Raw genomic sequence first — 17,465 nt, forward strand, 5'->3', positions numbered from 1 at the left:
AGCCTGTCCAGGTCTCTCTGCAGAGCCTCCCTACCCTCGAGCAGATCAACACTCCCACCCAACTTGGGGTCATCTGCAAACTGACTGAGGGTGCACTCGATCCCCTCGTCTAGATCATCAGTAAAGATGTTAAACAGGAGTGACCCCAAAACTGAGCCCTGGGGGACACCACTCGTGACCAGCCACCAACTGGATTTAACTCCGTTCACCACAACTCTTTGGGCCTGGCTATCCAGACTGTTTTTTACCCAGCAAAGAGTTTGTTTGTCCAAGCTTCAAGCAGCCAGTTTTGCCAGGAAAATGCTGTGGGAGGCAGTGTCAAAGGTCTTGCTAAAGTCAAGATAGACAACATCCACATCCTTTCCCTCATCCAATAACAGGTCACCCTGTCATAGAAGGAGATCGGGTTTGTTGAGCAGGACCTGCCTTTCACAGACCCATGCTGACTGGGCCTGAGCATCTGCTTGTCCCACATGTGTTGTGTGATGGTACTCAGGATGAGCTGCTCCATCAGCTTCCCAGGCACTGAAGTCAAGTTGACAGGCCTGTCATTTCTCAGATCATCCTTCTGAGCCTTCTTATAGATTGGAGTCACACTGGCCAATTTCCAATCAGTCAGGATCTCCCTGGTCAGCCAGGACTGCTGGTAAATGATGGAAAGTAGCTTGGCGAGCACCCCAGCCAGCTCCTTCAGCACCCTCGGGTGTATCCCATCTGGTCCCATAGACGTGTGTGTCTGTGTGATGCAGCAGGTCACTGACAGTCTCCTGGATTGTGGGCAGGGTCATTCTCCCTGTCTCTGTCTTCTGGCTGACAAGGCTGGATTCCCTCAGTACAACTGGTCTTATTTTTAAAGACTGAGGCAAAGAAGGCATTAAGCACCTCAGCCTTTTCCTCATCACTTGTTACCATGTTTCCTCCTGCATCTAGCAGGAGATGGAGACTCTCTCTCGTCTTTCTTTTGCTACTGACGTACTTATAGAAACATTTCTTGTTGTCCTTGATTGCTAAAGCCAGATTAATTTCTAGCTGGGCTTTAGATGTCCTGATTTCCACCCTGCATAGCCTTACTGCCTCTTTGTAATCATTGTGAATGGCAAGTCCCTTCTTCCAAAGGCCATAAACTCTGAGTTGCAGCCAAAGCTCCTTGTTCAGCCAGGGTGGTCTTCTCTGGCTTTGGCTTCTTGCAGCACCTGGGGACTGCCTGCTCCTGAGCCATTATCACTTCCTTCTTAGAGAGTGCCCAGCCTTTACAGCGGTTGTCCTGTTGTTTCCTCATTTGCCTGTCAGATAGGTCACTGTCCGATACTAAAAGTATCCTGACAAAGACCTTCCTCTTGTACAGAGCTTTTAACCTTGGACTCTTTCTGGTGATCTGCAGGATTTTGTGAACTGACATGCAGAGGTGTATGTCTTCAGAAGATGAGATCTTGCAGTGCTGTGCAGGACATAAAGGTTGAAGTACTGCGTCTTTGAAACACTTGCTAGTTACTAGGGAGGAAAGGAAGAAATTGGGGAACTTCCCATTTTCCTCTACTGGGCTTAAATATGTGTGCTGCTATTCAGAAACATCTGTCAGTAAATAACTCTGTGTGTAGTCAAGCCCATAGTGTTAACCTACAAAACTTTGTTCTGTTTCCTTTGATATTCTCCTAAGCAGAGTTTCTGTGGTGGAATTAGAGTGCTAACGTACTTTTGTGTTCAAATCCGGTACAGCTTCCCTGGTGAATGTTGATAGACAGAAGTTTGCTGTGTGTTCCTTGGACAAAACTTGTTGCTTGTTGCCAGAGCATTTTTCTAGCTTTTGCAAACAGGTAATGTCTGTTCAGCTCTTCCAGGATAGGGTGTGAACTTCAGGGTAAAATTTGTGCAGTAGGTATGCAGTTTTTAGTACTTTTCCTGGCATTAGGGTATGTAAAAGGGAACTATGGCAACTCACGTTTTGATAATGCCCATGGAAATTTCCAGCATCACTTCAGAAAGTCCTTGTCAAGTATCCAGATGTATCTCTACTGCACTTACAGACTCACTGGTGTGTTTCTTGGTAAATATGTCTGATGCCCCTCTGTATCTGGTCACAGATAGGGGCTATTCCTTCTGTCTTGAGATGACCACAGGCGTCATAGAAATACCTAGAAATGCACTTAGTTACCTTTATTTTAACTTTTGCATAGAGAGTAAGATCTTTTGGTAATTCTTTGAACCTGATTCCTCATTTAACAGCTTTTTTGAAGTACAATCACTAGTCTGAAGCAGTAGGTGATATCTGCATGACAATCATGCCTATAGATATCAGAGCATGACTGTAAAATTAAGTGGGAGTAAATGGTGACGTCTCAATCCTTAAGTTAGTGAATTTTCTCACTTTTGGAGGAAAACATCTCAAGTACCAGCTTATTTTCATTGATCATCTGTATGTCTGCTGTGTACATCTAATATGCTTTTAATAGAAGAACATAGTTTAGGATTGACTTCAGCTAGAAAAAAAAAAAAAAAGATCCTAAACATCCCAGTTTACTAAAATACTAAAGATGTGTACACATTTTCAGCAGTGTCTGAAAATGGAATCTCTCAAACTCACTTTGAGATGTAACATGAGTGGTTTGCTCATGAAACATGTAAATGACCATTTTCATTTGCTGGAGCAGAATAATCCCTCTCTTCCAAATTATTCCATGACTAGTACACAATGTATGCAAACATCCTCGATAAAATTTAAATGTTTCAAATTCATTCAAATTCAATGTTTTGTTCATTTCATTTCATTAAATTTGTGAACCTCATTGCTGTTAGATAAGATACTCCTTTCAGTAATTAATTTTCTCAGTTTATGAAATTCCTCTTCTAATATCCTCCTGTTGTATGGCAGTGTGTCTGCTGTCTAGTTGTCTATTCTGTTCTTTAAGCTGTAAATAAGTTGGAAGAGATGAATCTCTTCTAATGTAAAAATGTGTATTGAATCTGACTTGGTGTACAGGTAATACCTGACATTACATATTGGAGATGCAAGAGAATTTTTTAAAAAATAATTTTGTCTTGCTCTTAATTTTTTCAGGTCTCTTTGGAAATGGGAAAGATTTTTGTTGAGGGTGTTGGGGAAGTGCAGGAGTATGTTGATGTCTGTGACTATGCTGTTGGTTTGTCCCGGATGATTGGTGGACCTATTTTGCCTTCAGAAAGTAAGTATGTGTGTATGTATGTTGGTTATTTGGGTTTTTTTGCGTAAATGAAAATAAGGAGATGTATCTTAGATATGTAGTGATTTAGTGCAGCAAAATCTCTGTACTGTGAATTATTTAGGCAGCATGTTGTCTAGGAATAGATGTGCTGGTAGGCAGTAGTGCCAGATAATGAAGTATCTAGCCTGATAGATGTGTGTAACAAGAGAGGCTGTAGATTTTTCTCTCCTCTTTTTGAAGCGTTAGATTCTCTTTGATTTCTTTGTTAATAAAGGTGCTAGAGGAAAGTATGTAAAAAGTTCAGCAATTTAATTAGAAATGAGAAATCTTTTTATCAGTTATTGTTTAGCAAATAATCACCGTTCTGTTAACTGAATAGTTCAGTAAAACTTCATGATGTCATGTTACTAGGTTTTTCCACAATCTAGCTAACCTTGTTCTAGTAAGCTGCAGAGTACATATAATACAGTTTTCCACAAGCTAATTATCTGATAGATGGAGAAGTAATGCTAGGCCCCTTGCTCACATGGTTTCCTTTTTAAAAAACATTGAATGCATGCGAATTGCATTACCTTGTGTCTTTGCTTTCAGGACCTGGCCATGCCCTTATAGAGCAGTGGAATCCCGTTGGGTTAGTAGGTATCATCACAGCCTTTAACTTCCCTGTAGCGGTTTATGGGTGGAACAGTGCAGTTGCAATGATCTGTGGAAACGCTTGCCTCTGGTAAGATACACCACTCCAATTTGCTAGCAGTATATTAAAATCAGAGAGCTGTTATCTCAGTCATGAAATTGCTATCAGATGTTTGGAGTTTCTATATATTTGATTCCATCTTTTAGGCTTAATTTCTGTTTATTTTCAGGTTCACGTGTAGCCAAATAACTTTGTTTTATTTTGTGGTAATGTCTTTTATGAGGTATTAAGATTCACGCTTGTCCAGGACTTAGCCAGGTGGTGTGTTAATAAAGAACCCAGTTTGAGGTCTTGCAACAGTCGTAGTGGACAGTTAATATTTCAAATTGGTACAGCTATAATTAAGTCTAAATAAGTAACTTCACTTCCTCTCCCAGCTCCTGCTTCGCTTTCATCTTCCTGCTTCATTCTATATCTGGCGTAGGTCTTGTTCGAGTAGATTTCATCAGGGCCTCTGAACGTTCAGCTGTGGAAAGAAATGCTTGAGTTCCTGTCTTAACATGCACCTGAAAACCAGCCTGATCAAAGTGTGCTGTATTTCAGATACCATAAAAAGTGCCTATTTGAATTATTTCTTATTTTCAAAGAATTGAAAATGTCTTTTTTTTTCTTAATTTATTTTTAGGAAGGGTGCTCCTACGACATCCCTCATTAGTGTTGCTGTTACAAAGTGAGTTCTGGTTTCTTTGCTTTCTGTTTTGCTTTGTAAACAGCTTATTTTGTGTTTGAAGGTAGTGCTCAGTGATCAGAACTGCTTTCTTCTTGTTACCTAAGAAGTTACAGTGTATATATATGATGTTGCCTATACAGTTGGACATTTTTTTTTCTGGGACAAGGGCTGTGCTTCTGCTGAATTAAGGCAAGCTGTGTGGTTTGCTTCCTTGTAGAAGATGAATTGCTCACAATATTAAGCTTCCCTCAATCATGCACTCATGTTTCAGAATCATCTCTTTTAGGAGTCTCAGTCCAACACCAGCACCAAGTTTCTTAGCAAATTCTTCTGGCTGGCTGTGTAGACCTATATCCTGAAGATACCTTCACACAATCTTTGTTGTCCAAACCTACTAATACCTTAGCTTTCAAGGGTTCAAAACTCATTATTGATAAAAAGGAAAAGAAGCCCAAAGAATAAACATCATGGTGATACTTACTCTAGTGTTGTTATTATTTTACTTATTATATTAGCATTTTAAATACTTGTGTGTTGTGTGCTACAAATAACATTTATTTTAAAATGCTAAATATACACAGGCCTTTAAAAATAACTAATTATTAACTCTTGTAGCTTTAATATTAATTTCTGAGAGCCCCAAACTACTTAAGACTATTTTATGTAGCTCCATGAAGTTACATAAATGTCTCTTCCTAATGGTGAAAGACTGTATGCCCCAGGTTTTTACACACTAATCCAATGCTTGTCTGTGCCAATTGCGTGGATGCATGTAGGGTCTTCTGTATGAGCTATGATTGTAACACCAAAGTCCTTAATGAGAGAAGTGTGTTTTGTATTGTGCAAACTACTTGCCAATTAACTGCAAGACTGCTGCTTTTTAAAAATCTATCTTCTTCATGTGTATGATCAGATGGTTTTAATGGTTCCTACCCTGTTATATGTACCTGTCAGAAATCTCTGAAATTCTTACTACTTTGATTCTAGGATAATTGCCAAAGTCTTGGAGGATAACAGAGTGCCTGGAGCTGTCTGTTCTTTGGTTTGTGGTGGAGCAGATGTTGGGTTGGTAACATTTCTTGTGTTTTGTGAAGATGTATAGAGGGTTAACTATATTATTTGAGGTATACTTGTAAAGTTATTCTGATCTCCAGGAGTTTGCAGTACGTAAACGTACCTGTTGCCATCATTTTTATCAACTATCTGTAACTTTGACCTGGGTGAAAGCATAATAAGTATTTCTACTTGCTGTTGTGAGATCAACTGCTAGAAAATAACTTAGCAGATATTTAATGAAGAGATATGACTAATATGTTCTACTTCTGCATATGCTTACAGGCAAAGAATACAGCTAATACTAAATTCCACTCACCATGTTCTTAAGAGTTTTTCCATTTCTAGTCCATTGGCCTTTTGGACCACTCATGAGGAGAATACTTGCCCATTTTCCATGCTCACATAGGACTCTGCACTTGCTCATAAATGCATACCTGTGCTTGGAAGCTGTACCCATCAAATTGTTTTTATTGATTTTTACAATGTGGAAATTGCCAGTACAAATGTATATTCAGATGTATCTTTTGAGCGTTTCAAGAGAAGACAAAATAGATGGTAGGCATTAAAAAAGTCACAGGCATGTATACTTTTTTAGAGAACGTAACAACTGGAGCTGATCTCACTACGTACTTCAGATTGAATTTCAGAATTAGTACATGTGATGCTCTTATGAGCTGAAAAGTGGGAGGGAAACAGCCTTGTTCCTCTTTTCTGACTAAGAAGATAGCTTTCCTGCCATCTGCTCAGTCACTTACCTGATGTTTTCAGAGAAGTGGCTCTTAACTTTAAAAGATCTCCCTGGTTGAAGTTGGTTTATGTGGAAGGTACAAGCAGCTTTTCCAACTGCTTTTCTATTGAACATGGTGGTGTGTCTTCCATTGTGCAGGACAGCAATGGCAAGAGATGAGAGAATGGACTTGTTGTCCTTCACTGGCAGCACAAAAGTGGGCAAGCAAGTAGCGCTTATGGTTCAGGAGAGATTTGGTGAGTGTTTGGGGTCTCCTCCATTTCAGGATTTTAAAATAACAGCTTGTTTAACTTACCTTGTCACCTGTTTTTTGTTTTTTTTTTTTCCTTAACTTAGTGTACATAGGGTGTTGAAACTGCTCAGAGCTAGATACTGTATTTTTCAGTTAATTCTGTTACAGCTCAGCATTTTTTCCAGGGCACATCCACAAATCCATGGTCCTACAGTTAATTTAGGGGGGTGTCCTTGAATATAATTGCATGGAGTTTGTTAAGATGAACAGCCAGGACCTATGGTTTTTTGGCAATGCATTCATGAAGAAATGTCTCCTCGCCTTTTACTCTTTATAGATAACAGGAGAAAAGTTACGATTTTTGAGGAGCTGGTTTTGTTGCATATATTTAAAAGTGTGCAGGCATGAGTCCATGTACAGCTGCTGGATTCTAACTTTTTAGTTTTAAACAGAAAACCTTGTGAACAGGATTTTCTCATACATTTCAAGTTCACAGGAATGTCAAAAAAAAAAATCAGAACAGTGCAAACATTCACCCAGAAGTAGATGATGATTGATTCTCTCAGATTGGAGTTAAAATAGTTGCCAGAGAAATAAAACTGACACATAGAAATTAACTGGGCTTGATCCCTGTAGTACCTCCTCCTCTTTGTCTACATTATAGTGTTCATGCTGCAACTTTTTCTGTTTTCATCTTTTCCAGTCCTATTTTTGCCTATTTTTTTCTAAGCTGCTTTCTGCCATAACTGCTCTCCAGGTATCTTTCTTCACAATATGTGATAGGTGTAGTATTCGGTGTAATTTTCTGCTTTAGCTACAGCAATTAGTTGACTGTGATGCCTAAAACTTTTTGTATATCCAGAAGAATATGTTTAATGAAACTTAGATCTCGTTGGAGGTAACCTCACTGAATGGGTTGCAGTGAATAGAGGTGCGCATGACATAACTTGTTTTGTGTGTTTTTATTAGGTCGAAGTCTACTGGAACTGGGAGGAAACAATGCCATTATTGGTAATATGCACTGTAGAAATTTAGTCCCATAGATGATATTTGGTAGTTAGCATACAAATGTTTGTAGCAAATTGTTCTTCCCACCCCCCTGAGGGTTTAAAAAGTATGTAGTAGAATATTGAGTTTTCCTATCTTCAGTATTGTGGAGGGCTAGTGTTTTAAGATAAAAAATGAAAGTTCAAGCCCTTATGTGTATTCACTGTTGAAGTTAAGGGAATGTAAGCCTCAGTAATGGGATGTGGACAATGCTGAATTGATTTTAGAATAGTTTTAATCTTGTGCACACCATGATTTTACCATTGTAGAATTTAAGTACATATATGCAAAGTTATGATACTTGAAAGCAAAGCATGGAGGTATTTATTTCATTAGCACATTTTACAGGTTTAAGTAACTCAGGGTATGATCTAGTTCCCAGATAAATATAACATAAATACTGTGAAGCTGAGCAATGTAGCAGAAAGCTAGATAAATGCCTGAATAGCTGTCCTGTTGTGTTGTAGCCTTCTGTTTCTCCTTTCTTATATTCTGAACAAATATAATTGCCTATTTAGAATATCAAGTTCTTTTGAAAATCACATTTGAGTAGCGTGCTTTTTTTTTTAATCCTGTGCTGCTTTGCAGCCAGTAGCATAAACCTGCTTTATACTTAAAAAATTGTTTCCTTTTCGTATGGAAGTCGTGTGTTTTCTGGAATTGGCTTTGAATGATGGCATAAACATTGTTTGGTTGGACTTTGTCCCACATTTAATAATAATTTTGGATACTTAAGAGAATTCTGTGAGACTGGTTAAGCTGAGTGATATTTTGGGGATCCCTTGAAGCTTATACATGCTAGCTTTGCTTTAAACATCCCAATATCTTCTAACCAGATGAATTTGTTCAGTTAATTTATATTTTACATTATTGTATAACTCTGTGGTTTAGCTCCTTTTGCATGCAGTCTGGATACACTTTACCATTGTTTCTTCATGCTGCTAGACTTCTCAGTGAGAGAAGAACAAGGTGAAGAAATGGCAAGAAATTACTTGTAAATTCTTTAGTTAAAATGAAGCTGAAGTTCTTCAGAAGCTTAAAATGAAGCTGAAGTTCTTCAGAAGCTTTATTGCAAGAGCCTGAGGCTCTCCAGTAGTTCAGACCTACATTTATGTCCAATTGCATGTGTCTAATTACAGGTGTAAAAGTAATAGGAGTTTTGAGGTGTTTCTATATACCTTAGTATGCTGTGCTAGGGCAACTGTTCATAATGCATCTTGGTCAACCTGTCAGTTTATTATATTGTTTAGTGTGTTAAGTCTTGCAAACTGCCTGTTTACTTCAGTAATGCTGGTGTTTTAATAATTATTAAGTGTTTGAAGATGCAGATCTGAATTTAGTCATCCCATCTGCTCTATTTGCCGCTGTGGGAACAGCAGGTCAGAGGTGCACAACTGCTAGAAGGCTGGTAAGTAAACGTGTATTGTCTGATTTGGGTAGCTCTGAATTTAAACTTAATTCAAAGTAGCTCAGAAAATGTATAGTAATTCCTAGTATTATGGAGAGCATGAGATAATCTTTGAAACACATTTTTACTTTGTTAAAAATCAGTATGATAGGAAAATAATGATGGTTTGTCATTCCACTATAATTCTAGCTCTAAAGAACTTCTTTATATGTGTTTTTAAATGTATCTGGTGCTAAAACTCAGGAAAATAAAACTTCACCGTATTTCCTATATTTCTCTGTTTTCATTGTCAGAGCTTCTTTGCTTCTGCCTGCTACAAATTCTGGTGCATTGTTTAGATTTCAGCAAAGCAAGGGGTGTGTGTATATGTTGCTTGCTTCAATTTTTAACCAATTGTTTTCAACAAGTTTAAAGGTTTTATAATGTCAACCTGTGTCTGTTGTAGTCTTTTCAGAGTTGTGTTGATTTGGTAAATTCTCATCAGAATTGATGTGGGTTAACTTTGGGTGTATAGGAAGGACAGTGATTCGTCAAATTGTAGCAATCAAAATTACTTAAGTATTTGTCCTAAAACACTTAAGTGAAGAGTTTATAGAATACAGTGATAGCATTGATCTGAAGATGGGGTAAAATTAAAACAGGTTTTTGTTTCTTTGTTCCTTTTAAATCTTCATGGTGAAGATTTTAAATCTTCATTTCATGATGTTGGTGCTGTTTCAAGGCCTTGCTCATGTGTTCATTTTTAATTTTGGCATTTGCTGAATATGAGCAACAGGCTCCACACTCCGTTCATCCCTCTTCAAAGTGCAGTAGTTCTTTAGGAGTAGTTACATAGGCTGAGCTGTCTCACAACCTTCTTACCATGTTTTGTTTAGTTCCTCCATGAAAGCATCCATGATGAGGTGGTGGCAAAGCTTTCTAAGGCCTATGCCCAGGTCCGCATCGGTGATCCATGGGATTGTAAGTATCTATTTCCAACTCGGGGATTTAGGAGACAAGTTTCTGTTTGTTTCTTTCTGTGTAAATTCCAAAGAGATTATAAATCAAAGCTATCTAATTTAAGCAGTTTACCAGGGAGTGGGAATAGCTAGTTTCATTTAGAATGCAAACTCTGAAAGGGAGATGAAGAATCCAGCTAATGCTGCTTATCTTGGACATACTAAATAATTACTCCTAAAATGTCATGATAAGAACATCTGCAAACATAGACAGTTTTGCTGAAAGTATGTTTTTGAATCTTTTGTTTTTAGCTGACACTCTGTATGGGCCTCTTCATACCAAAGAAGCAGTGAAAATGTTCCTTGATGCAGTAGAACAAGCAAAACAACAGGGTGGCTCTGTGGTCTATGGTGGAAAGGTGACTTACTTTCATTCTCCCTGCTACATTTAGTTCTCTAGGAAAAATTTCAACAACATGGTGTCTTAAGCCAAGATTGAACCTCAGTTTGTCCTGTGAGCCATTACAAGATGTTACGTTAGTCAGTCTGAGAATGTTTGAATTGCAATCCTGTACAGGGTAAAGACAGGTCTACTTGGAAACTACATTCTCAAAGAAACATCTTGAGAGTTTTTTGACTGTTCCTTGTACTACTCCCTAATTGCACATGATCATGAAAATACAAACAGCAATGTAAATCCTGAATATCAAACACGTAACAAAGAAAAATTGCTGTTTTGTCCTGGATTCACAGTATCAAACTTGAGGAGATACTGAAGATTCGAGATCCACCTGCACATCTTCATTTTATGAGATGTTTAATTCTCAGGGACTTGATGTTCTGATAATTCTCATCTTTCACTGGCACCTTCTTTATTCTAATACCATATAAGTTACCTACTCAGATGATCTGACCTTCCATTTCTGAGTGCTGTAGTCACAACTATAGTAATCAGACCATGAAGGATTCCCTTCCTACACTACTACTAAGCAGGATCTGGTTTGAACTTACTCAGTTGTTTCTTCTTTTTTGTGTTTTGAAGGTTATAAGTCGTCCTGGAAACTATGTTGAACCAACCATTGTGACTGGCCTTCCTCATAATGCCCCGATTGTCCACACTGAGACATTTGCCCCCATACTGTATGTGCTGAAATTTAAGGTAAAATAACAATGGGAGATTAGTCAGGTGTCCTGGATGCTAAAACAGGAGTCAGGAGAGAGATTTCAGATGTATGTCATGTTCATGTAATTGTCCTGGCACTTCCAGAAGTGGTAACTGTTGTTTTGCACTGTGGGATATCCACTGTAATAGCTTACCTTACTGTGTAGCTACATTTATTCATTTTCTGTGGAGAGCACTGTAGTTGAGAGTCTGTACAGGAATAGATTTTTACTGTTCATGTCAACATGCTCAAAACAGGTTGTGTGTTTTGTGCAGTGGTAAGAGATATCCCTGACTTTTCGTGCATGTGTATTTGCCAAATGGCATTCAGTATATTTGCGTTTTGGCTGTGGTATGTTGTTTTTTTCTCACAGTGCTCCTTTGTAACTGCTTTGATTTGAATGATCATGGTTTAAGCACTGACGTATGCTCCTTTTAGGAGGAAGAAGAAGTTTTTGCCTGGAATAATGAAGTAAAACAAGGTCTTTCCAGCAGTATCTTTACTAAGGATTTGGGAAGGATTTTCCGCTGGCTTGGGTATAATTTAAATTATTTTTCTACCTTCCTGAAGCAAGTAGAATGTCTTCTTACATGTCTTTTGTAAACCTATGCACAGTGCTAGTTGAGCATTTTATAGCCCTTACTTTAGGGAAGGAACCCTTCCTGATCCTGAGGAACAATAGTGTCTTATCTTTGTAGGCCAAAGGGATCTGACTGTGGCATTGTGAATGTCAACATCCCAACCAGTGGAGCTGAGATTGGAGGTGCTTTTGGTATGTTACTTATGCTTTTTTCTTTATCCTTTAAATGATGAAATCCTCTAGCATCAGGTTTAATGACTTGGTATTATTTCTCAGGCTTAATTTTTTTAAAGCTGGGCGGACTTTAATGACCCTGGAAGAGAATAAAGCATTACCACTGTGAAACTAGTATGATTTAGGTCTCGTCTTATTTTTTGATATTTTAATCAGTCCATTTAAATTAATAAATCTGAAGAAATCGGTGAAGTTAATTTTGAATTATACTGCTTTAGCAGAAGACAGAAATTGACCAGAGGTAGTTGGATTTCAGCTTTTAAAAATATCAGTATTTGGTTTTTAAATATTCCATGTATCATTTTTCCCCCTTCCATCAAGGGAATGTAACTCAGAAGTGTGTTCTGAATGTGTTTAGAGATGTGGCTGAGTGGAAAACTATTTAAACCAGTTTTAACTAAAAACTGTCTTGAGCAATTCCAAGCACAAATACAGGCTGGGCAATCAGTGGATTGAGAGGACTCGTGCAGAGAAGGATTTCAGGGGTATTAGTGGATGGAAAATTGACTATGAGCCAGCAATGTGCACTTACAGCCCAGAAAGCCAACTCTACCCTGGGCATCAGCAAGAGAAGTGTGGCCAGCGGGTCGAGAGAGGTGATTCTCACCCTCTACTCCACTCTTGTGACACCCCATCTGGAGTACTGTATCCAACTCTGAGCCCCCAGCATAAGAAGGACATAGACCTGCTTGAGTAGGTCCAGAGGAGGGCCGTGAAGATGATCAGGGGGCTGGAGCACCTCCCTTACGAGGACAGGCTGAAAGAGCTGGGGTTATTCAGCCTGGAGAAGAGAAGGCTCCAGGAAGACCTTCTAGTGGCCTTACAGTACTTAAAGGGGGCTACAGGAAAGATGCAGAAGGACTCTCTATCAGGGAGGGTAGTGATAGGTCAAGGGGTGTAATGGCTTTAAACTGAAAGAGGGTAGATCTAGATTGGATATAAGGAAGAAGCTCTTTACTGTGAGGGCGGTGACGCACTGGAACGGGTTGCCCAGAGAAGCTGTGGATGTCTCATGCTTGGAAGTGTTGAAGGCCAGGTTGGACGGGGCTTTGAGTAACCTGATCTAATGGAAGATGACCCAGACCATGGCAGGGGATTTGGAACTAGATGATATTTCAAGTACTTTCCAACCCAAACCATTCTATGATTTTTGTTGTTTGCATGTGTATATAACAATTACAGCATAAAATATCTTTGTGAGAAAGTCTTTAAATACATTTTTGCTTTTATTTCTTTTTTGTATATAGTGAAGGAGGTGGGGGGAGGGAAGAAGAAAGATTCACCTTACTATTAAACAGTACAAGAACCAGCACATTCTTGTACTCTCATCTCATGTTAAAATATCTTTAAAACAAGGTCCTCTGGTGCCAGCATGATAAAACTTTCAACTCCAGGCAGATACTTTTTGGATCAAGCATGAGGAGAGAGCTAGCTGCGTGAGTTGTATGTGGTGGTGTTCTGATAATTTATTTCAGGTATGGAAAAAAGGCAAAGGAGTAGTTTTTCCTATTAATTTTTATAAAATGTCTCACTTCCTGGAGTTAGTCTAGATTCCCATTCTCAAAAAAAATTTTGAATTCTCAGTTAGGAATTTTTTACTACAGGTGGTGAAAAGCACACTGGTGGGGGAAGAGAATCTGGAAGTGATTCATGGAAACTTTATATGAGACGGTCTACTTGGTAAGACAGACTTTTTAAATTCCAAGTAAATGTAAATTACAGATAGGCTCACAAAAGTTCAAAACATAAATCCTTGACTACAGGAGGTTATCTACATGAGGTTATCTATGCTAAATGTGAGATAGCCATGTATAAGTGTAACTGCCTTTTTATGCAATAATTTACATCTATGTTCCTAGTAGAAGGTGATTTGAAGGGTCTAGATAAAGATCTTTCTTTATTCACTTCCTCAAAAGAAAAAAAAAAACAGTTTTTTCTTTTGCCTGATTTTAAACTCTGTTAAAAATTAAATTACTGAAATTTGACAGGGAATACATGAAGTGACAACCACAGTAAGGGGACCGCTGTTGCCACTGGTGGGTGATTTAGCTGTGTATTTGGTATCTATCCATAAATCTTCTGGGAGCCTGTGGGTGACCATTCCCACTCTCTGATGGCCTCCCTAGCCTTTACCTGTGCTAACTTTGGTTTCAATGTAGAGGCTTATGAATGTGAGAAATTGTGCCTTGATTTTTCCTGTGTGAACGTTCTCCTATTAAAAGAATAAATGGAGAAAGATACTTTACTTTCTCTTTGATCTATCAAGAAAGATATAATGGGGAATGTGGTCTTTCCCTATATATAGTTGCTATATTGAAAATCAGAGTAAAGTCAGTTTATAACTTGAAATACACGAACTGCTTACAGAAGTCTTTTATATACATGTGATAGAAATCAGAAGCCTTGTGTTTAGAAAGTGGACTGTATAATCTGTCTCAGTGATAAAGTCTGGTCTCTAAATACTGGTTTCTCTTCCAGTACAATCAACTACAGCAAGAATTTACCTTTGGCTCAAGGAATCAAGTTTCAGTAACAGCCTTATGAATGACCATGCTATGAACTCTCCTAGCATTTCAGAACCAGCACCTTCTAAGCCTCATGGTGAAGAAAGTTAATTACCTGAAATTTACCTGCAGCAGATACTAATTCTGTCAAAAAATCAGCTTCTCTAAAATTGCTTCACTTTCAATGTATGAAATTACTACTTCAGTCTTCAAATGAGAAGTATGTGGTCTTCGGGAAGAAGGGAAGGTGACTGAAACTAACAAACTTGGATTTGAGTAGTGTGGATAATCTGTTGCCTTATCACTGTATTTCAGTATCAACATTATCTGTATCCTCTGCTTCCCCACCATTCACTGATATTTTCAGATGGTAGGGCTATGCTTCAAACTATGTGGTGAGTTTCCTTACATAACTGGTGCTGAGGGGATGAGCAGTACGGGGCTATTTTTCAGTGCATAAATAAAGGTACATTTTGTGAGATACCTTGGGCTTCTCAGGTTTTTTTATTTATTTGGTTTTTTTTTTGAGCAGGAATGTTCAGCTGACTGTCTATTTTCACACACTGAGCTGCAAGCTGGGAGAAGTATCACTGTGCTAAAAGGACTGTTTTAGTTTTCATGTCTCCTTCAGAAAGGAGACTTTCGCCCTGTGCCTTGGGAGATAAAGGGTAAGACCAGGGTCTACTGCAGTGTTTTGAAACCTCCTCTTAACACTAGAAGGAGCCACAGCCAGTTCATGTTGTCGCTGCTCTTGTGACATCCTACAAGCAAACCAGATGAAGAACTGGAGATGCAGCTAGGAGGGATTATTCTTCCGGAGGGAATTTGCGGGGGAAAGGCAGATCTTTTATGTGTGTTTCACCTTAGGTGGGGGGTTTCTCCTGGCCACTGAAGACTACAGCCATCAGCAGCTCATTTAGGATCCTTGCTCAGAATCCAGGATGAGAAGGGGCATGGTGCTACAACAGCGATTTTAGCTTTCCGCAGAGTAACTTCTGAAGTTTTTAATGTACCATTTTTGGAGGACTTTCCCTCTCAATCTTATGTACCAAATTTCACCAGTCTCTAAACATGGCAGAGCTGTTCATTTTGGCTGAGATTCTAGGACTCTAGTTTGGCTTTTGAGTTATTTTGATGCTAAGATGTTGTAAGAGCAACACATCCAATGTGTTAAAGGTCCAATATATGACAATGCTAGCTGGTTGTCTTTCACCTTAATATCTAGTTTTAAAATATGCAGTGTTTTGAATTTTACATCTGTATTACAGAAGGTATTTTGGGTGTCACTCTAGAAAAAACATTAAGCAGCCAGTTTTTTCCTACTGACTCTTACAGCAAGGTGAACTCTCTCCAGTAGTTCTTTGTGCTTGGCTGTTTAACAAGGAAACAGATTTAATGAAGAAATGTTGTGTAATTGCACACAGAAATAACTAAAGTCCCCTAAACAGACAGATAAATCATTTGCAGATAGAAGGCAAAGAAACAATTCAATTTCCAAATTTAATTACTCTGAAAATAGCACGTTACAGAAGCTGTATCCTTTAACACTTCAGCAGCATTGAATGTTACTATGAAGAACTCAACAATGAAGAATAAGTTGAACTCTCTTTCCTCTTCTTGCTGCTTATTAATAGTTTTTGGATAGCCTCACTTGCCTCTGTTCTTGAAACTGAAGGCCTTTTTACTCTTTTTTTGGACAGGATAAAATAATTTCACAAGTTCAATGGTTTAATTTACAGGAATAAGGTGTTAACTGCCATCTGGCTTTAGATAATGCGAACTCAAATTGGATGGTGCGTCTGATTGACTAATCTTCAGATCAGTATCTGAAAATGAGTATGAAGGGAAAGAATGTAGGAGTGTAATCAATAGTGACTGTATAGTGGACACACTAAACATTTTTAAAGGTTAACTTGATGTTTTGATATATAACAATCCCTTCAACACAAACTTTTGAGTAGTTAATTAGAGGACTCAGTCTGGAATACTTGTGTAACTACCTCTGTATGAGTAACTCCATTAGATCCACTTTACGTAGGCAAATATTGGACTCTCTGTAAGTAGATTACAAATTCATCCTGATTTCAGCTGAGTATATGAATTACTATTTTCAAAGATTGTGTTATCTGCATTGTCATTGGACTGCTAGTATGGCATTACAGCAGGCAGTCATAATGCTTTGTCTGCTTCCCAGATAGCTTTGAATTCCTTAGATGATTTTTGCAATTTGCTTCTCTCCACCTTTTTGTTTATTTAGTTACCTGTTGAAGAATCCTATGTGAATTGACTAGCTGAATGACTTTCAGTGGAGTGGCTCTTGGGAAAGTGCCTTTAAAAACAGCTGCCAACTGTAATAAGTTTTGGCAAGGGTTTAGGTGCCTATAAGCAGTTACGATTATGAAGCAGTATTAAACAAGGGACGTTTTAAAGGTACTGTAAACACTCTGTTTGTCAAGTTCTCTTTAATTTGGAAAGTCCACTCAGGAAATAGTGAACTGCATTAGCTGTCATTGAGTTATCTCACCCAAGGAAAGCGGTTTTAGAGTTCATAAAATGTGTCTTGGACCTACTGGTATGTGCAGCATAATGAAACTTGAGTTTTAACACAGATTTTATCAGCAGCTTCCACAGTTGCATATACTTAATTACCACTGAGTGTGTAACACCAGTGAATAACAAGTGTTAAATGACACGTGGTTAATAATTCATTTGTTAGCATGGTATTGCTTACTGTGAAATGATCTTGGTGGGAACAGTCTTGCAAGTAACTTCCTTTCTTTTTGTCATATTATTAACTGAAGTGCAAATGCTACTAATGAAATTTTTAATGATAAATAGAGCAATTGCTTTTTAAATGAATGGTGAAAAATCAAATCTGCAGGCTGCTACTCTTCCATTCTATTTCATCCTATCGCAATTCCTAATAGAACAGTTAGCAGGGGAACTGTTTTCAGAGGAAATGGCAGGGGAACCAGGAATACTACTTGTCAATAGTAGGTCTTAACTTGGGTT

At 38.3% G+C, this 17,465-nt stretch overlaps 1 protein-coding gene across 1 annotated transcript in view; it reads left to right on the forward strand.

Moving 5' to 3' along the window:
* Nucleotides 1–16,064, forward strand: part of ALDH7A1 (aldehyde dehydrogenase 7 family member A1) — a 20,171-nt gene extending 4,107 nt beyond the window's left edge. Inside the window, exons 5-18 of the mRNA XM_026865763.1 lie at nucleotides 3,056–3,179; nucleotides 3,771–3,903; nucleotides 4,499–4,543; nucleotides 5,531–5,608; nucleotides 6,486–6,583; nucleotides 7,549–7,590; nucleotides 8,940–9,034; nucleotides 9,910–9,994; nucleotides 10,285–10,391; nucleotides 11,015–11,131; nucleotides 11,574–11,671; nucleotides 11,834–11,907; nucleotides 13,554–13,629; nucleotides 14,428–16,064. Of these exons, the coding sequence (XP_026721564.1) occupies nucleotides 3,056–3,179; nucleotides 3,771–3,903; nucleotides 4,499–4,543; nucleotides 5,531–5,608; nucleotides 6,486–6,583; nucleotides 7,549–7,590; nucleotides 8,940–9,034; nucleotides 9,910–9,994; nucleotides 10,285–10,391; nucleotides 11,015–11,131; nucleotides 11,574–11,671; nucleotides 11,834–11,907; nucleotides 13,554–13,629; nucleotides 14,428–14,482 (1,227 nt within the window). The 3' untranslated portion in view covers nucleotides 14,483–16,064. The remainder of the gene's footprint in view (nucleotides 1–3,055; nucleotides 3,180–3,770; nucleotides 3,904–4,498; nucleotides 4,544–5,530; nucleotides 5,609–6,485; nucleotides 6,584–7,548; nucleotides 7,591–8,939; nucleotides 9,035–9,909; nucleotides 9,995–10,284; nucleotides 10,392–11,014; nucleotides 11,132–11,573; nucleotides 11,672–11,833; nucleotides 11,908–13,553; nucleotides 13,630–14,427) is intronic.
* The last annotated feature ends 1,401 nt before the right edge of the window (nucleotides 16,065–17,465 follow it).

Source organism: Athene cunicularia, assembly GCF_003259725.1.
Source record: "Athene cunicularia isolate RWA chromosome Z unlocalized genomic scaffold, athCun1 chrZ_part1, whole genome shotgun sequence".
NCBI lineage: Eukaryota > Metazoa > Chordata > Aves > Strigiformes > Strigidae > Athene > Athene cunicularia.